At 41.0% G+C, this 27,414-nt stretch overlaps 1 protein-coding gene across 10 annotated transcripts in view; it reads left to right on the forward strand.

Annotated features, from left to right (window-relative positions):
- LOC128653444 (periphilin-1) overlaps positions 1 to 27,188 on the forward strand; it is a 168,240-nt gene extending 141,052 nt beyond the window's left edge. For all 10 annotated transcript variants that reach the window (XM_053706736.1, XM_053706737.1, XM_053706738.1 and 7 more), the window contains 2 exons: positions 10,653 to 10,805; positions 26,666 to 27,188. In XM_053706736.1, the coding sequence (XP_053562711.1) occupies positions 10,653 to 10,805; positions 26,666 to 26,890 (378 nt within the window). In that variant the 3' untranslated portion in view covers positions 26,891 to 27,188. The remainder of the gene's footprint in view (positions 1 to 10,652; positions 10,806 to 26,665) is intronic.
- The last annotated feature ends 226 nt before the right edge of the window (positions 27,189 to 27,414 follow it).

Genomic DNA, 27,414 nt, shown 5'->3' on the forward strand with positions numbered 1-27,414 from the left:
GCAAGAGGAAATGTAAACCATCAGTGAGTAAGGTTGCTGACACAGTTGTGGCTATTCTGTATGTCCCCTTCCAGAAATCTGAGGAGGAAGATACTTCGGTAGCATCTGAGGGTGAAATCTCAGACAGTGTAATTCCTTCTGCTGATACTGAAGTTGTATCTTTCAGGTTTAAGCTCGAACACCTCAGTTTGTTACTTAAGGAGGTTTTAGCTACCCTGTACGACTCCGACACTACTGTCGTAGTCAATCCTAAGAAGTCTAGTAAACTAAACAAGTATTTTGATATACCTTCCATGGTGGAGGTTTTCCTGTATCAGATCGTGCTACAGAGATTATTGCTAGGGAATGGGAGAGACCGGGTATCCCTTTTTCTCCATCCCCTATATTTAAGAAGATGTTTCCTATAGCAGACTCTATCATGGAGTCTTGGCAGACGGTACCCAAGGTGGGCAATTTCCACTCTAGCTAAGAGGACCACTATTCCCATAGAAGATAGTTGTTCTTTTAAGGATCCTATGGACAAGAAATTAGAGGAGTTACTCAAGAAAATGTAAGTACATCCGTTTTTACAATAGCAACCTGCGGTGTGTATTGCTACCGTCACTAGTGCGGCAGCATACTGGTTTGATGCGTTGTCTGATTCTATTCGGACAGACACTCCCCTCAAAGAGATCCAGGATTGGATCAAGGCCCTTAAGTTGGCCAATTCCTTTATTACGGATGCCTCCCCCTACAGGTTATTAAACTGGGAGCAAAGATTTCCGGTTTTGCCGTACTGGCCAGCAGAGCTTTATGGTTAAAGTCTTGGTCTGCGGATGTGTCGTCTAAGCTTTTGGCGATCCCTTACAAGGGAAAGACCTTGTTTGGGCCGGGTTTGACGGAAATAATTTCTGACATTATAGGAGGAAAGGGCCATTTCCTCCCTCAGGATAAGAGGAATAAGCAGAAGGGACGCCAGAGTAATTTTCGTACCTTTCGAAACTTCAAGGGTAAGCCTTCCTCTCCTTCTTCCAAGCAGGAAAAGTCCAAGCCTTCCTGGAGGCACAGCCAGTCTTGGAACAAGGAAAAACAATCCAAGAAGCTTGCTATTGACTCAAATGCAGCATGAAGGGCCTGCCTCCGATCCGGGACCGGATCTTGTAGGGGGCAGACTTTCCTTTCAGGATCCCTGGGCGGTGGACATCGTGTTCCAGGGATACAAGCTAGAGTTCAAGACCTTTCCTCCCAGGGACAGGTTTCTGCTTTCAAGATTATCTGTAGACCAGATAAAGAGAGGCGTTCTTACACTGTGTTCGGGACCTTTCCGACCTGGGAGTGATAGTTCCTGTCCCAATGCAGGAACTGGGTCTGGGGTTCTACTCCAATCTGTTCGTGGTTCCCAAAAAAGAGGGAACCTTCAGACCAATTTTAGATCTCAAATGTCTAAACAAATTCCTCAGAGTACCATCCTTCAAGATGGAAACTATTCGTTCCATTCTTCCCTTGGTTCAAGAGGGTCAATTTATGACAACGGTAGATTTAAATGACGCGTACCTGCATGTTCCCATCCACAAGGACCATCACAAGTTTCTGAGGTTTGAATTTCTAGACACTTTCAGTTTGTGGCTCCTCCATTCGGCCTTGCCACAGCTCCCAGAATTTTCTCAAAGGTTCTGGGATCCCTGTTGGTGGTGCTCCGATTGCGGGGCATTGCAGTGGCACCTTATCTGGACGACATTCTGGTTCAGGCGCCATCCTTTCAACAAGCAAAATCCCACACGGAAATGTTGTTATCCTTCCTGCGATCTCACGGATGGAAGGTGAATTTGGAAAAGAGTTCCTTAGTTCCAACTACAAGGGTAGTTTTCTTGGGAACCATAATAGATTCCTTATCAATGAAAATTTTTCTGACAGAAGCCAGGAAATCAGATATTTTCGATTCCTGTCTAGCGCTTCAGTCCTCTCCTCGGCCATCAGTGGCTCAATGTATGGAGGTAATCGGTCTGATGGTAGCAGCCATGGACATCATCCCGTTTAGTAAGAGAATAATACTAGAGAGCGCAGGAAGATACACCAAACTCCTAAAAATACCTATGGGTCCCCAACTAGGTAGTAGAAATGGACATATGAGTGAAAAATAGATAGGAGCGCTAAAAGCTAAAGGTGCTATGTGTATTACTGTGGTACTTATTAGAGAGAGAAAATAAACAAACAAAGTAAATGATGTCTAAAGAAACATAGATTTATTCACATTAGGTGATATAAAAATGTAAAAACGGACGTCTCCGTAAATAAAAACAATTTCTACAATTAAGTTGCCATCACTTGATATAAGACTAGACTCGCAATATAAAGTTCATAATATGGGGGGACGCTTCCGGGCTGCGACCAAGATGGCCGACTTACTTTGATGCTGTGTGGACCCACTGATAAATCTGCTGCATATCAGTGATTAGAGCCTTTTCCCAGGCTGAAACTACCTACCTATCGGTTCATCCAAAGTAGTGGAATAAATTGATCAGTTTGGGTGGCTCTATTACTAGCATTAAGGTACCGGAACGGTGAGCCTGCGGCGACGGCACACAAGTGTTTGAGGCCTCCACCTAACCCCCCCGGTAGAGCCGGGTAATGGCAGCCGATTAGAGCTGTAACCTGAGGAAGTCATACTAACATAGTGAATTTGCAGAATTGACAACTCTTCGGATGTTCTAGACCTGAAATCTAAATTAACCTGTCTGAACTGTGTAAAAAGCGGATCATGGAGGCAGTTGATCGATGGGAGAGAGAGGTACAAAGGCTTGTGCTGGATTCCTTTGCTGGGCTCCAACGGGACCTATTTCGTCTCATGAGACAACAGTCGCAGCTGGAAGAACCGGGACATCGGAGGAACCCGAATGCAGTGACAATCTTATATGCGGTGGATGAAGAGGGGCAGAGAGAGCAAGTGTCGGCTCCGGTTTCATCTGCAGTCCTGCAAGTGCAAACAGCTACGCGGAGCGCATATGATAACCCGCAATCTGGTTGGAACTCAGACGCTACTGTGCTCTCTTATTTTCCTCCAGACTACGAATATGCAAGCCGCGCCATTCAAGTAAGGAAACCTGAGTTATGGGGAGCCCTACAATGCTTACACTCGATATCTGATTTCTCTCATTCAGATAAATACTTAGAGCACCTCCTTCCAAACTCTGATGGCAGTATATTTATTCACCAAAAGGAACTTACTGACTCTTGCTATTACTTGTTTATACCTATCGCTGTAGCTAAGGACAGGAGTTCTAACTGTCTGATGAAAAATTACATCATGAGACTTACCTTGGAGAGTGGAGCGAAGGCTGATCATATGCAATTTTGGAGATCTGGAATAGGGTGAGGTTCCTACACTGCTCTAGCGAGCTGCCACGGGGCTTTACATCTTCACGGGACTCTCCTTATGCTGTAATCTGCAGCAATTTGTACTTTGACATGGACTGCTTGGATTGAACTTTAATTGTAGCACAATTAGTATAAGATTATATGACTGCCTCTGTTATGATATATCTTGCTGACCATAGATATAGTTTCACCTAACTTTATTATGGTTTTACTGTTATAGTTTTCTATTTTTTTTTTTTTTTATTTTAAGGTACTCATTCTCGGCTTTCTATTAACCGACATGTTATTGATAAGTACCTAATATAACCAGAATTCACTGTGGTCTACACAGGTACTTTGGGTTAAATTTCAGATATATTGTCCCCTAAATATATTACAAAAGGTTTTATGTATCTGCACTAGGGGGTTTACTCACTTGATACCTGCTCGTGGTCAGTTTAAGATACCTTTCCCTCTCTTTTTTTTTTTTTATGTGCCCGCCACTAGTGTAGATGGTCAAATGGCTAAGCTTTATAATAACGCTTGAGATTTTCATTCTGTACTTTGACCCTCCTTGCTCTGTGAATCTAGGAGATATATTGGGCAGTCTATTGAGTCAGCCGTACTATGCTTAATACCTATGCTTGTTCTAAGAAGCTTTTTTGAGACCTGTGAGATTGCAAATTAACATATGCTTAACTATAAATTGTACCTGTATATTATTTTTTGTTTATTATGCTCCCATGGTATGCTATCCCTTTCCTCCTCCCCTCCTGTATAGCTATATGAAAAGGATATACATAAAAGAACTTCTAGGGGTCAACACAGCCTAATTTATACTGCTAAAGTTGCCATTGAATCAATGTGATATTATTCACTGAAACTTATATTTGTGTTAAAGGTGGAACCCTATTTGCTGAATAGTAGGTAAAGCAAACCATAGTTCAAGCATGTAAGATATAATTCAGTGTGTCTGTTGGCAGCCTACTTTGAATATTGTAATAGACATTCAGTTCATATTATGCTCTTTTCCTGCTCTTTCACAGTGATATAGAACAGCTTTATAAAGTCATATGTATGTACATACTTAAAAAAAAGTTGTAGCATTAAGCTAAATTACTTATGTGTCTAGAGATTAGAGAAAATCCTAGCCTACTGACCCTTATTTGACTTCATTAGCTTTACCCCTTTTTATATTTGTTGCTCTTCTAAAAAATACATTTATGTTTATTTCATAAACAACTGAACGCAGATTCACTTGAATTTTTCCCTATACCGCTTAAAATTGTGTGTTTTCCTTTTAAAACGCTATTCCCCTTCCCTCAATTTTTGTTAGTTGGCTAAACTATATCTACTAGATTGTATGCCACAAAAACACCCTGAGGTTCCTTATTTGAGATCCAAGAGTGGTCTCCTATTGTACAATGTTACCTAGTACTCTTTCTTTAGTTTATATTTATACGAGGCCCAAGTGTGACCTCAAATATCACATAGAGAGTACTCTGTTTAGAGGGCAAGAGTCATATAATTTAATATGATTGGTACATGATATATGAATATGTTATGTTTATAAATTATTTTGTTTGTTTGCACTGGTTGTATAATGAGACAAAATACTTTGTTCTGTTCTCGTGCTACATGCAATCTGTTTACCCTGCATTGAACCTCAATAAAAATATTTAAAAAAAAAAAAAAAAAAAAATAAAGTTCATAATATATCAAAGATAGTCCCAATCCGCACTTAACTTTTCAATCGGGAGTTGGTTTGTTAGCAAGACAGGGGCTTACCCAGACGAGTGCACAATCAGTCTGCTCCGTGACTCGTTGTACGGCCGTAATGACGTCACTATTGAGGGCGCTGTCCTGAAAACACTTTCTGATTGGTGTAAATGCGATGAGTAAGTTACACTGTTTCTTGGCCTCTTTTGCTCCAATGTAGCGTTCAAACGAAAAGAATAATCCTGCACTTAGTGCCAATTAGCACGCAGGATACCCAATCCAAGAGTATAGTATAAAGTAGTGTTCAGAGTTGACCCGTTACAGGTCTAATGGCCAGTGGAAATGGCTAACAGTGTTAGCAGTCCTGCTCACTTTTAGGTGATAGAAAGTAGCTTTGGCTTAGTTGCGGTATAACCCAAATCCAAGAACGTAGTAGGGGTAATGTCCAGAAATGACCCGTTACGGTCTAGTGGTAGAATCGAAAATGGCTAACAGTGTTAGCAATATGGCTCACTTTTAAATGGCAAGTGTTAGCTTAGGTATAGTTGCAGTACATCAACGCGTTTCTCCCTCTGCAGGGTTCCCAAGATTAAAATAATTCCTCAAGGCTATGGGGTATAAAATATGCTTATATATAAATCGTTTTAGCCCAGAAAATGTCTACAGTCTTAAAAGCCCTTGTGAAGCCCTTTTTTTCTTTATGTAATAAAAAATGGCTTACCGGATCCCATAGGGAAAATGACAGCTTCCAGCATTACATCGTCTTGTTAGAAATGTGTCATACCTCAAGCAGCAAAAGTCTGCTCACTGTTTCCCCCAACTGAAGTTAATTCCTCTCAACAGTCCTGTGTGGAAACAGCCATCGATTTTAGTAACGGTTGCTAAAATCATTTTCCTCTTACAAACAGAAATCTTCATCTCTTTTCTGTTTCAGAGTAAATAGTACATACCAGCACTATTTTAAAATAACAAACTCTTGATTGAATAATAAAAACTACAGTTAAACACTAAAAAACTCTAAGCCATCTCCGTGGAGATGTTGCCTGTACAACGGCAAAGAGAATGACTGGGGAAGGCGGAGCCTAGGAGGGATCATGTGACCAGCTTTGCTGGGCTCTTTGCCATTTCCTGTTGGGGAGGAGAATATCCCACAAGTAAGGATGACGCCGTGGACCGGACACACCGTTGGAGAAAGTAATTTATCAGGTAAACATAAATTCTGTTTTCTTTAGACATCATCCCGTTTGCCTGTTTCCACCTCAGGCCTCTGCAGTTATGCATGCTCAGGCAGTAGAACAGAGATTATGCAGATCTGTCTCCACAATTACATCTGGAGCAGGAGACGAGGGATTCTCTTCTTTGGTGGTGGTCTCAGGATCATCTCTCCCAGGGAACCTGCTTTCGCAGACCCACCTGGGTGATTGTGACAACGGACGCCAGCCTACTGGGATGGGGAGCAGTCTGGGGCTCTCTAAAGGCTCAGGGGACATTGACTCGGAAGGAGTCTGTTCTACCTGTAAACATTCTGGAGCCGAGAGCAATCTTCAGTGCTCTTCTAGCCTGGCCTCAGTTAGCTTCGGCCCGGTTTATCAGGTTCCAGTCGGACAACATAACTTCAGTGGCTTACATCAACCATCAGGGGGGAACTCGGAGTTCCTTGGCCATGGCAGAGGTAGCCAAGATAATTCAGTGGGCGGAGTCCCACAACTGCTGCCTGTCGACGATCCACATCCCAGGAGTCGACAACTGGGAGGCAGATTTTCTAAATAGACAGACCTTTCACCCGGGGGAGTGGGAACTCCATCCGGAAGTTTTTTCCAGCTTGATTCTCAAATAGGGACAGCTGGAGCTGGAACTCATGGCATCTCGGCAGAATGCCAAGCTTCCAAGGTACGGGTCGAGGTCAAGGGATCCTCAGGCGGTACTGATAGACGCTCTGGCGGTACCTTGGACTTTCAGTCTTGCATACCTATTTCCCCTGTTCGCTCTCCTCCCTCAAGTCATTGCTTGAATCAAACAAGAGAGGGTGTCGGTAATCCTCATAGCACCGGCGTGGCCTCGCAGGATCTGTTATGCAGACTTCCATTGAGAAAGGACCTTCTACTTCAAGGGCCCTTCCTTCATCCAAATCTAATTTCTCTGAAGCTGACTGCTTGGAGATAGAACGCTTAATTTTATCTAAGTGTGGATTTTCCGAATTGCTTATTGAGACTATGATTCAGGCTCGTAAGCCTGTGACTAGAAAGATTTACCATAAGATATGGCATAAATATCTGTATTGGTGTGAATCTAAAGGCTACTCTTGGAGTAGTTAGGATTCCTAGAATTCTGTCCTTTCTCCAAAAAGGTTTGGAGAAGGGTTTACCGGCAAGTAAGTTCCCTAAAGGGTCAAATATCTGCCTTGTCAATTTTATTACATAAACGTCTGGCATATGTCCCAGACGTGCAATTGTTCTCTCAGGCTTTGGTCAGAATCAGGCCTGTGTTTAAGCCGGTTACTCCTCCCTGGAGTCTTAACCTAGTTCTTAAAGTTCTTCAACAGGCTCCGTTTGAGCCTATGCATTCCTTAGATATTAAGTTGTTATCTTGGAAAATTCTGTTTCTTGTTGCTATTTCATCTGCTCGTAGAGTTTCAGAACTCTCGGCATTACAGTATGAATCCCCTTACCTTATTTTTCATCCGGATAAGGTAGTGTTGCGTACTAAGTTAGGATTTCTCCCTAAGGTGGTTTCAGATCGGAACATTAATCAGGAGATTGTTGTTCCTTTCTTGTCTCCTAAACCACCTTCTCAGAAGGAACGTCTGCTGCACAATCTTTATGTAGTGTGTGCATTGAAATTCTATTTACAGGCGACTAAGGACTTTCATCAGTCTTCTGCTCTGTTTGTGGGCTTCTCTGGAAACGTAAGGGGCAGAAAGCTACTGCTACTTCTCTTTCTTTGTGGCTGAAGAGTATCTTTCGCTTTGCCTATGAGACTGCTGGGCAGCAGCCTCCTGAGAGAGTTACGGCTCATTCTACGAGGGCTGTTTCCTCTTCCTTACGGCAATCTGTCGCAAGTAGAATGCAAATTAAGTGTATAATGTTAGTGTATGTTAATGATGGATACAAATTTAACAACAACAGTTGGGGGTTAATGGCGCAAAGAAGCAAACAATATCTATATGCTCAAAGTGACGTTGTGCTAATGGTAACAATGAAACCATTCATAAGAACAATATGTACAGTAGGATTGAGAAAAGATAAATTTATTGTAATATTAAAAAAGACATAGGTAGAAGCCTATATATATATATATATATATATATATATATATATATATATATATATATATATATATATATATATATATATATATATATATATATATATATATATATATATATATATATATATATATACACCAGTGTTATGATAAATACTTTAAAAACTTAACTAATAAATACAATAACTCATACTTGTAGTTATTTACAGGGTGAGGAAAAAATGGGATAAAAAAATTTGATAAAAAATAAGCAAAAATATAAAAAGTATGGTAAAAATACTAAAAAGTTAGTGTATCAGCCAAAATTGTAGCAGCTGTTATAGTTAAATTGCAGACTGAGTCGATAATTAAATTTAAAAGTCATACCTTTTGTATACAATGTTTTATAAACCTTTTGCAAATACAGTCCGATCTTTGATAGTAATAAAAGACAGCTATGGCAGTTCGTAGGATAGACTTGTTTGAAAAGTCTATTTGATAGTGAAATAGATAAATGATGTAGAATCCTCCTGGGTAATAATGTACACCACGGTGTCTAAGGTAATCACTTACCCGGTTTGTGTATTTGAAATCTGCGGGTGCCTTACCATGTATGGATGAGCTCACTCAATACAATCACCCTGTTCTCAGAATTTTTTTATTTCGTGATTCAGATAGAGAGTGCCATTTTTAGCAACTTTCTAATTTACTCCTATTATCAATTTTTCTTCATTCTCTTGCTATCTTTATTTGAAAAAGAAGGCATGTAAGCTATTTTATTGATTCAGTACCTTGGACAGCACTTGATTATTGGTGGGTGAATTTATCCACCAATCGGCAAGAACAACCCAGGTTATTCACCAAAAATGGGCCGGCATTTAAACTTACATTCTTACATTTCAAATAAAGATTCCAAGAGAATGAAGAAAATTTGATAATAGGCGTAAATTAGAACGTTGCTTAAAATTGCATGATCTATCTGAATCACAAAAGAAAAAAATTGGGTTCAGTGTCCCTTTAAAGACAGGTTTTGTTATAAACTTCAGACACCTCTGCACCTTGTTGCTTCCTTTCTCTCCTTTGCTTCGGTCGAATGACTGGGATTGGAGGGGAAGGGAGGTGATATTTAACAGCTTTGCTGTGGTGCTCTTTGCCACCTCCTGCTGGGCAGGAGTGATATTCCCAATTGTAATGAGATGATCCGTGGACTCACTGTGTCAAGAAAGAAATATATTTATCAGGTAAGCATACATTTCGTTTCTTTCTATGTGAACAGTATAGATATGTCCATTGGGTAAAGGGTAATCGGCACAAAAATAATAAAAGGACACTTCAATTTCAATGAGTAGTACATTTTTCTGACAAGTTTCAAAATGTCCTTCCATGTCCTTGCCTCTTGTATCATGTGATAGCCATCAGCCAGTCTCATTCAAGTTTGCTCACTAAACTCTTTCACATGCTCAGTAGGGGCTAGTGCCTCAAAGTGTGTGTATAAAAACAATTGATTATGGAAGTAAGTTGTGTTTTTTTTCTCTATCCAAATTATGAAAGTTTATTTATGACTGGCTTTATATGTCCCTCTTCAGCTCTGTATATGCACAGTGAGTAAGATATTTTATAAGCATGTACTACAATCTACACAGTTATACCCTTTCAAAGCATTTCATGGATATTACCCTAGAAAATCCTCTCAAGTGTGTTTAGCTTTATAAATGTGTTTATCCAATGATCAAGAGGCTGCCATTTTGGTATGTAGCTGTAAAGGTTCTGAATACTGCCGGATGTACTCTAGTTTCTGGAAGCAGTTGAAGAACTATAATTTTATTAGGTAAAATCTATGAAAAGCTGGCAAACTAAATGATGAACATGCATTGCATATTTCGTTTTTTATATACTATTAAACTAAAATTCCACATTAAGGTGCTTTTGTTGTACTTAAAGGGACACTCAAGTCAAAATTATACTTTCATTATTCAGATAGAGCATGTAATTTTAAACAACTTTCCAATTTATTTCCATTAACGAAATGTGCACAGTCTTTTTAGATTTAAACTTTTTGAGTCACCAGCTCCTACTGAGCATGTGCAAGAATTCACAGCATATACGTATTTGCATTTGTGATTGGCTGATGGCTGCCACATGGTACGTGTATGCATTTGTGATTGGCTGATGGCTGTCACATGGTACAGGTGGAGTGGAAATAGACATAACTTTTACAATTGTCAGAAAAAAAATCTACTGCTCATTTGAAGTTCAGACTAAGTACTATTGCATTGTCTTGTTATCTTGCATTTGTTAATTATGCAAATCTACTGTGTTAACTGGTCCTTTAACAAGCTCTCTCTTTTCCTGTGTAGGATGGATGGACAGATGTATCAACTGTGTCACCACAGACTCCCTGCAACAGTGAGCCGAAGCCTGCAAGTACGTCCCCTGTATCAACACTTTCTGACACTGCCCGAGCCCTGCGCACAGCTTTTATTGTGGCCAGGAAGGAAGAGATTGAGCTGGTGAGTATATAACATTAATCAGATTTAATAATGAACTTTAGGAAACTCTGATCAGTATTTTGTTACTTAGGTTTGTTTGTTTTTGTTAAAGGGACAGTTAACCCCTTAATGACCACAGCACTTTTCCATTTTCTGTCCGTTTGGGACCAAGGCTATTTTTACATTTTTGCGGTGTTTGTGTTTAGCTGTAATTTTCTTCTTACTCATTTACTGTACCCACACATATTATATACCGTTTTTCTCGCATTTAAATGGACTTTCTAAAGATACCATTATTTTCATCATATCTTATAATTTACTATAAAAAAATTATAAAATATGAGTAAAAATGGAAAAAAACTCACTTTTTCTAACTTTGACCCCCAAAATCTGTTACATATCTACAACCCCCAAAAAACACCCATGCTAAATAGTTTCTAAATTTTGTCCTGAGTTTAGAAATACCCAATGTTTACATGTTCTTTGCTTTTTTTGCAAGTTATAGGGCAATAAATACAAGTAGCACTTGCTATTTCCAAACCATTTTTTTCCAAAATTAGCGCTAGTTACATTAGAACACTAATATCTTTCAGGAAACCCTGAATATAACTTGACATGTATATATTTTTTTTTAGTAGACATCCCAAAGTATTGATCTAGGCCAATTTTGGTATATTTCATACCACCATTTCAACGCCAAATGCGATCAAATACAAAAAATCGTTCACTTTTTCACAAATATTTTCACAAACTTTCGGTTTCTCACTGAAATTATTTACAAACAACTTATGCAATTATGACATAAATGGTTGTAAATTCTTCTCTGGGATCCCCTTTGTTCAGAAATAGCAGACATATATGGCTTTGGCGTTGCTTTTTGGTAATTAGAAGGCCGCTAAATGCCACTGCGCACCACAAGTGTATTATGCCCATCAGTTAAGGGGTTAATTAGGGAGTTTTTAGGGAGCTTGTAGGGTTAATTTTAGCTTTAGTGTAGTGTAGTAGACAACCCCAAGTATTGATCTAGGCACATTTTGGTATATTTCATGCCACCATTTCACCGCCAAATGCGATCAAATTAAAAAAAACGTTAAATTTTTCACAATTTTAGGTTTCTCACTGAAATCATTTACAAACAGCTTGTGCAATTATGGCACAAATGGTTGTAAATGTTTGTTTGGGATCCCCTTTGTTCAGAAATAGCAGACATATATGACTTTGGCGTTGCTTTCTGGTAATTAGAAGGCTGCTAAATCCTGCTGCGCCTCACACGTATATTATGGCTAGCAGTGAAGGGGTTAATTAGAGAGTTTGCAGGGTTAATTTTAGCTTTAGTGTAGAGATCAGCCTCCCACCTGACACATCCCACCCCCTGATCCCTCCCAAACAGCTCCCTTCCCTCCCCCACCCCACAATTGTCCCCGCCATCTTAAGTACTGGCAGAAAGTCTGCCAGTACTAAAATAAAAGGTTTTTTTTCTAAAAATTTTTTTTAGCATATTTACATATGCTACAGTGTAGGATCCCCCCCTTAGCCCCCAACCTCCCTGATCCCCCCCAAAACCGCTCTCTAACCCTCCCCTCTGCCTTATTGGGGGCCATCTTGGGTACTGGCAGCTGTCTGCCAGTACCCAGTTGGCAAAAAAAAAGTGCTTTTTTTTATTTTTTTGTTTTTTTTTTCTGTAGTGTAGCTTCCCCCCCCCACACAGACAAACCCCCACCACCTTGCTTATCATTTTTTTTTTTTACTTCTAAGACGTTTTTTAACATTTTTTATTAAAGATTTTCTGTAGTGTAGCGGTTCCCACCCGCTCCCTCCCCGTGCACGCGCCCGCCCTCCCGTGCACGCGCGCGCGTCCGTGCGCGCCCCCGGTCACCCCCGCCCACGATCCCGCCCCCCTCCACATCAGCAGGGCCATCGATGGCCGCCACCCGCCTCCCGGTCCGGCTCCCAGCCACCGATCTCCGGTGCAGAGAGGGCCACAGAGTGGCTCTCTCTGCACCGGATGGCTTAAAAAGGTTATTGCAGGATGCCTCCATATCGAGGCATCACTGCAATAACCGGAAAGCAGCTGGAAGCGAGCAGGATCGCTTCCAGCTGCTTTCCACACTGAGGACGTGCAGGGTATGTTCTCAGGCATTAACTGCCTTTTTTCTGAGGACGTACCCTGCACGTCCTCAGTCGTTAAGGGGTTAAAGTAAAAGTAAAATTGCATTCTCTATCTGAAGCACTGCAGGTCTCAAGTGGAAACTGCTGCTGATCCAATGAGCAGCGATAGTGGCCCTACTCAGCTGTGCGAATATCGCTGCTGATTCGATCAGCAGCAGTTTCCAGTCTGTACAAGTAGCGCTCCACCTTTCTCAAGCAGGATTTTAACTATGTGATTAACCCCTTTGTGGGGGATTAACCACACAGTATTACAACGTCACTAGTGTAATAATTACATTCTTAAACTAGAGCATGTGATTTTATAGGGACATAAAACACAACTTGGGAGAACTGCCATATAGTGCTTCAGACGTGCACTCTGCCTATTTAGATATCTCTTCAACAAAGAATAACATGAGATTCATGAAGTATAATTTTGGGTTTCATGTCCACTATAATTACCACTATGAAGATTATGTATTCATAGTTAAGAGATGTGATGCAGAAAGTTCAGTTGTTTTTTTTTTTTTTTTAAGCATAATTTGCAAGTCTGAGATATTTCAGAGCAATCCATACTGAGATAATTTCAGGGACATGAACCTGTAGCAGAAACCTGAGTGCAGTTTAGGCCCTGTTTAAAGGGCCAGTAAACCTAGCAAATAATGTTATATAATTCTGCACATAGTGCCGAATTATATAACATTAGCTTAGCGCCAGGCTTCTAAAGCAAATTGTTAGATAGATATTTAGCAAAGAAAACAGAACGCCGCTCCTGGCTCTACTGAATGGGTCTGTTTTCTTCTGCTAAGCGCATCTGGGCACGCTGTCTAATCACAGCTGGCCCGATCGCACTATTAAAATCAATGTAGCACGCCCCTGCTACTAGACCAGAGCGGGAGCGAGCTACATTGATTTTAATAGCGCGATTGGGCACGCTGTGAACAGACATCGTGCTCGTGATGCGCTTAGCAGAAGAATACAGACCCACTCAGTAGAGCCAGGAGCAGCGTTCTGTTTTCTTTGCTAAATATCTATCTATTTGCTTTAGAAGCCTGGCGCTAAGCTAATGTTATATAATTCGGCACTATGTGCAGAATTATATAACATTATTTGCTAGGTTTACTGGCCCTTTAATAAAGAATTTCTCAACACACACTAAGGACTACATCAATAAGTAAGTGAAGGCAGAGCTGTGGGTGTTTTCTGCTGTTACTCATCACTGCTTGCTGGAGCTCCCCTCTACAGGTTACTTGTATGATATTCCTACACACTCTGCTACAGGCACATGGTGCTCATGACACGTGCATGCCCCTGAGACTACTTCAGTATGACCGCATGGATATTTTAACCCAGACGATTAGGAAAAAAAGGTGAATTTGATAGCAGAAGTAAATTGGCAAGTCTTTTTCTTTCATCAGATGGGGAGAGTCCACAAGTCATCACGTGTTGGGATGCTCCCCTCCTGACCACTAGGAGGAGGCAAAAGACACCAAACACACCAGAGCTTTAAATCCCTCCCACTTCCCATGATGCTCAGTATTTTTTTTTTTGCCTTTATATACAACACTTTTTTTTATCTGGGCACCTGCAAAAACTTTCAGTTCAAATGTAATGCTCTAGTCAAATTAGGGGACCTCAATCCTTTTTGATTGGCCAAAGGAATTAAGGCAGTCATAAGCTTGTGAATCATATACATTGTAAACTGTAGAGGTGCTGACAGGCAGCCACTTACCAAATGGTGTCTGTTGTTTGGCTATGCTGTATCTCGGGTTCCTGGGCAACAATCGGAGCATAGTCCGCCCAGAATTCTACATACTCAGAGCTCCTTACCCAGATAACTCTGCAGGGATCACATAAACGATCAACTCACAAAGTGCAGCTCCTGTGAACGCCAAATTCACTCTTCTGATCCACCTGCCTTCAGCACACAGTGGTTACTAACGTCATCTTCCAAAGCCGTGGAAACCAGTAAGGTCTGTACTCACCCCATCCCTCTAGTGCAGGCAGCAAAGGTCATGAGAAGCACCAGACTCAAATAAAACACAGCTTTCTTTTTAATGACACGATGAGTCCACAGATCATCTTAATTACTAATGGGATATTCACCTCCTGGTCAGCAGGAAGCGGCAAAGAGCACCACAGCAAAGCTGTTAAATATCACCTCCCTTCACTCTCAACCCAGTCATTCTCTTTGCCTACGTTAGTGATAGGAAGTGGTAAAGTGAAGAGTTAGTTATGATTCTTCAATCAAGAGTTTATTATTTTTAAAGTGGTACAAGATTGTGCTGCTTTGTCCTAGGGTGTAGCCGTAGTCCATATCAGTCTCTTCAGTAGAGCAGTGGTGGCTTTAGAGCAATGGGAACTTGTGGGACATAATTTTCACTGCGCCTCCCATGTATTTCATGCTGCCCTATATCCTATTGTCTGAGGTAAAAATTACTCAGATTTTTATTTTTCCACAGGTCGATGTGAGGGAGAGGACCTCTCAAGCCTGTGAGCTGCCTTGCTATCAGGCAGAAGTTCAAGGCAAGTGCTAACTTTAATGTTTCTGGGGGCCAAAAAAACACTTAGAAGAAAGTGAGCACTACATTGCTGGCAATGACACGCCTAACAAGGGCTAAGATTAAATAGGGGCTCTTTCGTAGATGGAGAGGACTATTGGCAGCCATTTTTATGCAGGCACTGGGGCTGGACAGGAGACAATGTTATTTTAAGTCTCTGAGGGTATCTCCCGGCGGTTTTAACTTAGAAATATACAGACCGGGAGATGGTTCAGTTTTGGCGGATCTTAGTGTTGCGCGCCACTTTCTCTGTGCCTGTATTGAGTGTCACACGGAATAGCCATCTGCGCAATCTGCCTACAGGAACAGTGTTAGCGCATAGACAGGCTTTGCTAGGACCGGAGGAACGCTTGTTTCCTTCTCCTGCTGCGTTCCGGATCGTCTGCTGAATAAAGGCAGAATAGCCCTGGTTCAGCGTGGCAGGTAGGCACCTCAGCAAATTTGCTGAGGTGTAGAGCTGTCTAGATGAGTCTTAAAAATTGCGTATGTATAATTTGTCAGACTCCGTAAAATAGTTACATGTTTAAATTTTAAAAAGACAGTAACGTTTTTTTCTTAAATTTTTTTTTTTTTATTAAAGATTACAGTTTCTATTTATTACTTAGAACTATTGTGAACAGCATGGACCAAGAGCCCTTACAAGAGGCCACTTGCTCCTTGTGTTTTGATGCCAATGTGGAACCACCAATCCCTTTCTGTTCCTCATGCATTACGAGGACGCTAAATTATAGGGAAATAATTTTTTCTGAGCCAACTTGTCCTAAAGCGGATGTTGTCCAGGAGTCTAATGACGAGGTTCAATATATGCCGCAACTTTCTCCTCACGTGTCCCAAATTTTACCGCCCTCACATGCAGTGCCCTGCGCTTCCGCTCTAACTCCAACTGGAGTTACTCTGAGGGACATCGCTTCTCTCAAGTCTTCTACAATTTCAGATGCTCTGTCTGCTTTTCCTATGTTACAGGGAAAGCGTAAGAGGAAAATCAGACATTCAGCAAGCGAGGTCTCTGACGCTGTTGTTGCTATTTCAGAGGTCCCCTCCCAGAAGCCTGAGGAGGAGGATACCGTAGTAGCATCTGAAGGGGAAATTTCAGGTTCAGATAGTATAATTCCTTCTGCTGATACTGAAGTAGTATCTTTCAGGTTTAAGCTAGAACATCTCCGTCTGTTACTTAAGGAGGTTATAGCTACTTTGGACGACGGCGACTCCTCAGTGGTCGTTATTCCTAAAAAAGTCCAGTAAACTGAACAAATATTTTGAGGTTCCTTCCTCGACAGATGTCTTTCCAGTCCCAGACAGAGCTTCTGAGATCATTACTTAGGAGTGGGAGAGACCGTGTATTCCTTTTTCTCCATCTCCTATTTTTAAAAAGATGTTTCCCTTAGCCGACTCTATCAAGGAGACTTGGCAAACGGTGCCCAAGGTGGAAGGTGCCATTTCCACCTTAGCTAAAAGAACTTCTATTCCCGTAGAGGATAGTTGTGCTTTCAAAGATCCCATGGACAAGAAATTAGAGGGTTTTCTCAAAAAGATGTATGTACACCAGGGCCTGCAATGGCAGCCAGCTGTGTGCATTGCTACCGTCACTAGTGTGGCGGCATATTGGTTCGATAAGCTGTCTGATGCTATCAGGACAGAAACTTCTTTGGATGAAATCCAAGATAGGATAAAAGCTCTTAAACTAGTTAATTCCTTTATTACGGATGCTTCCCTTCAAGTTATCAAACTGGGAGTAAAGATTTCGGGTTTCTCTATTCTAGCTCGCAGAGCCTTATGGTTAAAACCTTGGTCTGTGAATGTGTCCTCTAAGTCTAAGCTTCTAGCTATTCCTTACAAAAGGAAGACCTTGTTTGGACCTGGACCTGAAGGAAATTATCTTGATATCCCGAAATTTCAAGGGAAATTCTTCCTCTTCCGCCTCCAAGCAGGAACAGTCCAAACCTGCATGGAGACCCAATCAGTCTTGAAATAATGGAAAACATTCCAAGAAGCCTGCCGTTGAATCAAAGACAGCATGAAGGTCATGCCCCCGATCCGGGACCGGATCTTGTAGAGTGCAGACTTTCCTTCTTCGCTCAGGCTTGGGTTCGAGATGTTCAGGATCCCTGGACAATAGAAATTGTGTCCCAGGGATACAAATTGGAGTTCAAAAGTTTTCCTCCCAGAGGCAGGTTTCTGCTTTCAAGATTATCTGCAGACCAGACAAAAAGAGAGGCGTTCTTATACTGCGTAGGAGACCTCTCCGACCTGGGAGTGATTGTCCCTGTTCCAATACAGGAACAAGGTCAGGGTTTTTATTCCAATCTGTTCGTGGTTCCCAAAAAAGAGGTAACCTTCAGACCGATTTTAGATCTCGAGTCTAAACAAATTTCTCAGAGTACCGTCCTTCAAGATGTAAACTATTAGTTCCATTCTTCCGTTGATTTAAGAAGGTCAATTTATGACAACAGTGGATTTAAAGGACGCGTACCTACATGTTCCCATTCACAGGAATCATCACAAGTTCCTAAGATGTGCCTTTCTGGACATACACTTCCAGTTCGTGGCTCTTCCTTTTGGTCTAGCCACTGCTCCCAGAATCTTTACAAAGGTTCTGGGATCCATGTTGGCGGTGCTTCGGTTACGGGGCATTGCAGTGGCGCCCTATCTGGACGACATCCTAGTCCAGGCGAGATCCTACATGGATATGGTGTTCTCCTTCCTGCAATCTCACGGGTGGAAGGTAAATTTGGAAAAGAGTTCCTTAGTCCCAAATATAAGGGTAACTTTTTTGGGAACCATAATAGATTCCATATCAATGAAGATTTTTCTGACAGAAGTCAGGAAATCAAAGATTATCAACACTTGTCTAGTCCTTCAGTCCACTCCTCGGCCATCAGTGGCTCAGTGCATGGAGGTAATCGGGCTGATGGTGACGGCAATGGACATCATCCCGTTTGCTCGGTTCCATCTCAGACCTCTGCAGTTAAGCATGCTCAGGCGATGTGACGAGACCAATCTCGCCACTGTGCATTGGAGGAGCCTGGTTGCCCGCCTGCTGCCTTTAGACTATGGCCCCATGTTGAAACGCTTGATTTTCCCCTGCAAAGACACGAAAGCCGGGTCATTCGGTACTTGCCCTATTTGAACAGTGATACCCCAGATAGCTATGCCATGGAACCCATTTGTATAACAAAAGACTATGTGAAAGACTTTGGCTCCATGGCAATTGAACTGTATGTATGTGATCTGAGCGCCCTTCAGTAATGTGACAGACCTCTCTGTCCTGGAACTATGTGGCTCTCCTGGTTAATTTGTGTGGATTTGTATGATTTCCTGTCCGTACTTCCCCGTTCGTATTTGTTTTTTTTAATTTCTCGAACACCGTTGAAACTGTCAACCTCCCTACGGATTATGGATTCGGGCATTATGTTTAAGTCACCCTGTGCCCATTATAGGTACAGGGTGTGAATCCAACAGTACTAAAGGGGTTAACTCTCTCCTTGTTCAGTTTTGAGAAACTGTATTTTCGGAGACAGGTTTCCTGGCATCAGCTATTGTTTACTGTAATTAGGTTTAAGTGATACGCTTTCACCTTGTTTAATCAGTCCAGACTGCTAGGTGCCAGAAAGGAATCCATTGTTTTCTTGTGTTTGATTGTTTATTTGTTTACGTAATGTATTTTTATTGTATCCTGTAAAAGGGCGTCTTTCCCCTATCCATGGAGGTAGTTGGATTTCTTCCCAATTATCTCCAGGATAGAGAGGAGGGGTTTACTGGTACCAAGGGGAGTGTTTATGCCTGAGTCACTATGATTGGCTAATTTACTATACTTGTCCCAATCTCCCATCTGGTCCCCTAGGGGAGTGTCCACCAGGTGGGAGACCTGCATAAATACCGGGCATGTAGCCCTCAATAAAAGAGATTCCTGTTTTACCCTCAAGACGGAGCTTGGTCTCGTGTTTGGGGGGGGAATTGCTACTTTGAATTAATCTTTTGCCTGTTCCAGGAGAGAAGGATTGCGTGTATTTTCCCCATTCGGGGAATTAACTGGGTTCATGTGTTGCTGTTCCCGTATTCAGGGCATCTTTCATCTGGTATTAACCCTCGATATCTGGGTTATACCATAACACAATGGAACAGAGGATTATGCGGATTTGTCTCCTCTGATTCTACTGGAGCAGGAGACGAGATTCTCTTCAATGGTGGTTGTCTCTGGATCATCTCTCCCAGGGAACCTGCTTTCGCAGATTGTCTTGGGTGATTGTGACAACAGACACCAGCCTTTTAGGGTGGGGAGCAGTCTGGGGCTCTCTAAAGGCTCAGGGAGTTTGGACTCAGAGTCTGTTGTTCCTATAAACTTTCTGGAGCTGGGAGCGATCTTCATTGCTCTTCTGGCCTAGCCCCAGTTAGCCTCGGTCCAGTTTATCAGGTTCCAGTTGGACAACATAACTTCAGTGGCTTACATCAATCATCAGAGAGGAACAAGAAGTTCCTTAGCGATGACAGAGGTAACCAAATAATTCAGTGGGTGGAGGCCCATTCTTGCTGCCTGTCGGCGATCCACATCCCAGGGGTGGACAACTGGGAGGCGGAGTTCCTGAGCAGGCAGTCCTTTCATCCAGGGGAGTGGGAACTTCATCCGGAAGTGTTCTCCAGCCTGATTCTCAAGTGGGGTCATCCGGAATTAGATCTCATGGCATCTCGACAGAATGCCAAGCTCCCGATATATGGAGATACAGATCGAGGTCCATGGACCCCCAGGCGGAAATGATAGATGCTCTGGCGGTTCCTTGGACCTTCAGTCTAGCATACCTATTTCCTCAGTTTGCTCTTCTTCCTCGGGTCATTGTTTGAATCAAGCAGGAGAGGGCATCAGTGATCCTCATTGCACCAGCTTGGCCTTGCAGGATTTGGTATGCAGATCTGGTGGACATGTCATCCCTGCCACCTTGGAGACTTCCGTTGAGGAAGGACCTTCTAATTCAAGGGCCCTTCCTTCACCCAAAACTAACTTTTTTTGAAGCTGACTGCTTGGAGATTGAACACTTAATTTTATCCAAGAGGGTCTTTTCTGAATCGGTCATTGAGACCATGATTCAGGCTCGTAAGCCTGTAACTAGAAAGATTTACCATAAGATATGGTGTAAATATCTCTATTGGTGTGAATCCAAGGGCTACTCATGGAGTAGGGTTAGGATTCCTAGAATTTTATCCTTTCTCCAAGAGGGTTTGGAGAAAGGATTATCGACAAGTTCCCTAAAGGGTCAAATCTCTGCCTTATCTATTTTGTTACACAAACGTCTGGCAGATGTTCCAGACGTACAATCATTTTGTCAGGCCTTTGTAAGAATCAGACCTGTGTTCAAACCAGTTACTCCTCCTTGGAGTTTGAATTTAGTTCTTAAAGTTCTTCAAGGGGCTCCGTTTGAGCCTATGAATTTCTTAGATATCAAATAGTTATCTTGGAAAATTTTGTTTCTTGTTACTATTTCTTCTACTCGCAGAGTGTCGGAGCTTTCGGCTTTGCAGTGTGAGTCCCCTTACCTTATTTTTCATTCTGATAAGGTAGTTTTGCGTACTAAATTAGGATTTCTTTCTAAGGTAGTTTCAGGTCAGAATATTAATCAGGAGATTGTTGTTCCTTCTCTGTGTCTTAATCCTCCTTCTCAGAAGGAACGACTTCTGCATAATTTGATGTGGTTCGTGCCTTTTTTTTTTATCTGCAGGCGACTAAAGATTTTCGTCAGTCTTCTGCATTGTTTGTAGTTTTCTCAGGAAAACGTAAGGGACAGAAAGCTACGGATACTTTTCTTTCCTTTTGGCTGAAGTGTATTATTCGCTTTGCATATGAGACTGCTGGACAGCAGCCCCCAGAGAGAGAGTTACTACGGCTGATTCCACAAGGGCTGTTGCTTCCTCATGGGCATTCAAGAATGAAGCTTCTGTGGAACAGATTTACAAGGCTGCAAATTGTTCCTCTCTTCACACTTTTTTTCTAAATTCTACAAGTTTGACACTTTTGATTCGGCTGACCCACTTTTGGGAGAAAGGTTCTTCAAGCAGTGGTGCCTTCCATTTAGGTGCCCTGTCTTGTCCCTACCGTATCATCTGTGTACTCTAGCTTGGGTATTGATTCCCATTAGTAATTAAGATGATCCATGGACTCCTAGTGTCATTAAAAAGAAAACAAAATTTATGCTTACCTGATAAATTTATTTCTTTTTTGACACTGAGTCCTCGGCCCGCTCTGTTTTTTTGTAAGAGACAGGTTGTTGGGTTTATAAACTTCAGACACCTCTGCACCTTGTTACTTCCTTTCTCTCCTTTACTTCGGTCGAATGACTGGGTTGGGAGTGAAGGGAGGTGATATTTAACAGCTTTGCTGTGGTGCTCTTTGCCGCCTCCTGCTGACCAGGAGGTGAATATCCCATTAGTAATTAAGATGATCCGTGGACTCATCATGTCAAAAAAGAAATACATTTATCAGATAAGCATACATTTTGTTTTTTATTCATCCAAAGCAAACCACTTTAAAAAGTTTTATTTCAAAAAATTGCTTCTCATTAGCTTTGTTGCCGGGATTTTCTTTTGCCTCCATGAGGAGAAGTGAGGTGAAAGTGGAGTTCAAGATTTACTCATTGTTTAAAAGAGGATCCTCTAACAGATCTGAGGCCTGAATACTTCTCACAGTAACCTGTCGTTTAGAGGGGCAGACAAGGAGTTATCAGCCAGGCAGTGAGAGGTCTTTTTTCTTAGTCATAAATGTTGCAGGCCTCCCAGGCGAAATGTGGACTTGCCCACCAACCCCCTGGTTTGAGATGCTGTCTCGGATTTACTGTAGTTCTTTGGCGTTGTGCTTCCACTGCCTAGAAAGGCCTTGTCTACTGGAAGCAAGTTGCTGCCCCTCAGGTAAGCACACTGGGAGAAGGTGCTGAGCAGTAAGTTCCTGCACCTTTATAGCCCACCGGCTATTAGTATGAATATATTCTGGGAACATATATTTATACACCTCTATACTAGCAGTGTTGCTCCCAGGAAAGATCATCTGGACTTTCTCTAAAACTTAAAGGGATAGAATTTTCAAAATTAAACTTTCATGATTCAGACAGAGCATGCAATTTTAAGCAACTTTCTAATTTACTCTTATCAATTTTTCTTCGTAAACGTAGTATCTTTATTTTAAAAAGCTGGAATGTAAGCATAGCAGCCAGGCCATTTTTTTGGTTCATCACCTGGGTATCACTTTCTGATTGTTGTCTAAATGTAGCCATCCAATTTGCAAGCGCTACCCAGGTGCTGAACAAAAAATGGGCCAGCTCTTAAGCTTACTTTCCAGCTTTTTAAAATAAAAGATACCAAGAGAACAAAGAAAATTTTATAATAGGAGTAAATTAGCGCATGCAATTTTAAGCAACTTTCTATCAGAATCATGAAAGTTTATTTTTGACTAGACTTTCCCTTTAAGAATAATATTCACTCTACTATTAGTGAGGTTTTAGCTTGCTTGCCTGTTGTTCATTCCTGGTAGAGCACATTTATATCTCTGTTTGAGCTTGGACCAGATGCTATTGTTCCCACAGTCACCAGGGGTAAGGGAACGTTTCTGCCCCATGATAAGAAATCTAAGGGTAAGCTTAGTTCTGTAGTGCATTTTTGTATCTTTCAACAATCTAACACTCCGATTTCCCCTCTGCCCAAAGTTCTGGCTACTCCAAATCCTCTTGAAAGTCTTAAAGGGACAGTCTACAATAGAATTGTTATTAATATATAGATAATGCCTTTATTACACATTTCCCCAGTTTTCCATAACCAACACAATTATATTAATATACTTTTTACCTCTGTGATTACCTTGTATCTAAGCATCTTCTGACAGCCCCCTGATCACATGACTTTTTATTTATTATCTATTGACTTGCATTTTAGCCAATTAGTGCTGTGTTGTGCACAACTTCACGGGCGTGAGCACAATGTAATCTATATGGCCCAATTGAACTAGTAGTCTCCTGTTGTGAAAAGCAAATAAAAAAAGCATCTGATAAGAGGCTGTCTGTAATGGCTTAGAAACAGGCAGAAATTTAGAGGTTTAAATGTTATAAAGTATATTAATATAACAATGTTGAGTGTGCAAAGCTGGGGAATGGGTAGTTAAAGGCGTTATCTATCTTTTTAAACAATAACAATTTTAGTGTAGACTGTCCCTTTAACTGTTCTTGGTCCAAAAACACAGTCTAAGAAGTCTTTCTGCCCCAGGATAAGAAATCTAAGGGTGTAAGCTTAGTTCTGTAGTGCATTTTTGTATCTTTCAACAATCTAACACTTCCATTTCCCCTCTGCCCAAAGTTCTGGCTACTCCACAATTTTAGTGTAGACTGTCCCTTTAACTGTTCTTGGTCCAAAAACACAGTCTAAGAAGTCTTCACCAGCTCCCAAAGACCGCATTAAGGTACGGCCCCTATACTGGACTAGGCTCTGGTGGGAGGGCAGATTGAGTCTCTTTTCAGAGGCTTGGGAGAGACCTTTTTAAGATCCTTGGGTAATGCAAATTATTTCCCAGGGGTATCGAATAAGCTTTTGTTCAAGGCCTCCTCTGGAAAGATTATTTCTGTCTTCAGTTCCAACTACAGAAATAAACCCAGAGGGTTTTATTCAAATCTCTTTGTAGTACCAAAGAAAGAGAGTACTTTTTGGCCTGATATGGATCTCAAAACTTTGAACAAATTCCTGAAAGTTCCTTCTTTCAAGATGGAGACTATTTGCAATGTACTTCCTTTAGTGCAGGAAAGTCAGCTTATGTCTACCATAGACTTAAAAGATGCTCATTTTGCCTTTCCTTATCCAGAGGGATCATGTCAAGTTTCTGAGATTTGCTTTTCTAGATAAGCATTATCAGTTTGTGGCTATCCCTTTTCGTTTGGCTACAGCTCCCAGAGTATTTACAAAACTACTGAGAACGCTGTTGTCTGTAGTTTGAGCTCTCGTAATTTCTTTAGTTGCTTACTTGGACAGCATTCTGGTTCAGACTCCTCCTTTATTATCTGGCTGTGTCTCGCACTCAGATGGTTCTTTAGTTGTTTCATAGTCACAACCATAAAGCTCCTTAACTCCTCAGACCTGTGTGTCTTTTCTGGAGTTCATAATCAATTCCATGACCATGCATTTGTCTCTGACAGATCAAATCAATGCAGACTGAAGCTGCAACACGCCTGTGCCCTTCTGCAGCTGAATACTCTCCCTTCCGTTGCTTATTACATGTCAGTTATGGGTCTCATGATTGCCTCAGATACAGTTCCATTTGCCAGATTTCATTTTCGGGCTCTCCAATTGCAGATTCTGCATCAATGGAAAAGGGACCACAAGGATCTGTCTCAGATGATTCTGTTAGACACACAAGACTGTCCTTAACTTGGTGACAGACTCACCACTCCATGTTTCAGGGAGCCTCCTTTCTTTGTCCTATGTGGATAGTAATCTCAACAGATGCAAGCCTCCTTTTCTGATTTTTCATCACGATAAGGCTGTTCTTCTCACTAGGAATACTTTTCTTCCTAAGGTAGTATCTACAGTTAACATCAATTAGGAAATTGTGGTTTTCTTTTTGTCATGCTCCTACAAATACTAAAGAGCATCTTCTCCACAACTTGGATGTTGTATTATATAGAGGCTACAAAAGAGTTCAGACTTTCTTTGTCTTTTTTTTTTTTTTTTTTTTTTTTGTTCATTTATCTGGGCCTCACATAGTTCATAAAGCTATGGCTGTTACTTTAACAGCTTGGCTTAAAGGTTTAATTTGAAAGGCTTATTTGGTTGCTGGGAAAACTCCCCCTAAACACATTACTGCTCATTCCACTAGAGCAGTTACTACTTCTTGGGCCTTTCGAAATTTGGCTTCTTTATCTTCTCTAAACATTTTTTCTAAGTTGAATCACTTTGATGTGTATGCTTCTTCTGAGGCTGCCTTTGGCAGGAAAGTTCTGCGGGCTGTAGTGCCTCAATAGCAACGTAATGCCTTCACGGTTTGTCCTCCTATTCATGGTGGTCTCATGGACTCCACGGCTTGGGTATTGATTCCCACACGGGATGACTTGTTGACTCTCCCCATCTGGTGAAAGAAAACCAAATTTATGCTTACCTGATAAATTAATTTCTTTCAGGATGGTGAGTACACAAGCCCCATCCTTTCTTTTTGTTCAGGTGATAGCAGTACTTGTTTTTGCACTTCTTTGGCCCACTGTATCTTTCCTGCTTTTCTTTAAAGGGCCATAATACCCAAATGTTTAAACACTTGAAAGTGATGCAGCATAGCTGTAAAAAGCTGATTAGAAAATATCACCTGAACATCTCTATGTAAAAAAGAAAGATATTTTACCTCAAAAGTTCCTCAGTAGCCACCTCCCATTGTAAAGGATTTCTAAGCAGCATTTTAGTGTGTTTGTCCTGGGACATCTGAAGGGACTAGCATCGTGCACTCTCATATTATTTCACCAATCAGGTAAAAGAAGCTTACTATGAAATCTCATGAGAGTTAAGTGAAATCTCATGAGATCACAGTAAGAGTTCATGACCTCAGCACTGCTGATGCTGATTGGCTGCTGTTCATTTCTTCATTTTTTTAAATTTGTTTACCTGCAGCTGGGAGCAGCTGAGTATAACTTTTTACACAGAACTTACTCTGGTGAGCTGAGGAGATTGTGAGGTAAAATATCTTCCTTTTTTACATGGAGAAGCTCAGGTGATATTTTCCTTTCAGCTTTTTACAGTTATACTGCATCAGTTTCAAGTGATTTAGCATATGAGTATTATGTCCCTTTAACTCGGCTATATGTATGACTTAGGATCATAATAAGTGGGAGGGATTTAAAGTTCTGGTGTGTTGGGGTGCCTTATCTCTCCTAGTGGTTAGGAGGGGGACATACCCCCATGTGATGATTTGCGGAATCTCGCTATAATGAAAGAAATTAATTTATCAGGTAAGCATTTTTTTTTTAATTGTGTATCTTAATCATGAAAATGTAATTTCACCTACCACATCCTAAAGTCTAGTACATCACTACTTTTTAAGGGGGGGGAAATTGCAATTTATTTTTAATTCATAAATAAATGTTACTGTTTTAATCCTGTTTTGTTTTGGTTTCATATCAAAATATAATAAATATTTAGATAACAATATTTTTTTTCTTTAACATCTAGGCATTCGCCCAGGACTGCCAGACTTATGCTCTTGTGGCTAGCACGCTGCTGAAAAAAGATCCATCTATTGAGACTGCAATTAAAAGTGCCCTACGTTCTACCTTGCAAGAGATTGCGAGTCAATGTGTTCATGAACTTCAAAACTTTATTGACCGCTATGACAAAGAGACTAATGGCGCATTGCACCTTGACATAATAAACAGTTTAAATGACACAAACACGTGAGACCACACCTGTGAGAAAAACATGTTGATATTGTAGATACTCCATTTTGAGGAGCAGCCATTTAATAGAAATTTAAAATTTTCATTTTTTTTTATTATAAGTGGTGCTGGACTCCAATTCTGGATTTTCATTATTTTCTTGGAGCTTTTATTTTTGTATGCTTACTTAAATCAAGTGCCTATGAAGCCTTGACATTTTCTGCAATCTTTAATTTTTCATTGTGAGAAATCATTCCGGCCATATAATATCAACAAGTGAAAAAGTGAAATAAAAACTTTTCTTTTTGTGATTCTTAAAAGTCCTAAAAAAAATTATTTCCTTTTGAAATGACATTTTGTATTGAGAGTGACAGCAAGTTTTCAGGTAAAATAATGTAAAAGTTATCATTGCTTTAGAAGTGTATGAGTGTTGTGGGATAGGGGACAGGGATTTCTTTCATACAGGTGGTGAGAGTCCACGATCCATTACTCATGGGAATTACCCTTCTCTACCACTAGGAGGAGGCAAAGAGTCCCAAACCCCAA

The sequence above is a fragment of the Bombina bombina genome, chromosome 3 (assembly GCF_027579735.1).
Source record: "Bombina bombina isolate aBomBom1 chromosome 3, aBomBom1.pri, whole genome shotgun sequence".
In the NCBI taxonomy this organism is placed as follows: domain Eukaryota; kingdom Metazoa; phylum Chordata; class Amphibia; order Anura; family Bombinatoridae; genus Bombina; species Bombina bombina.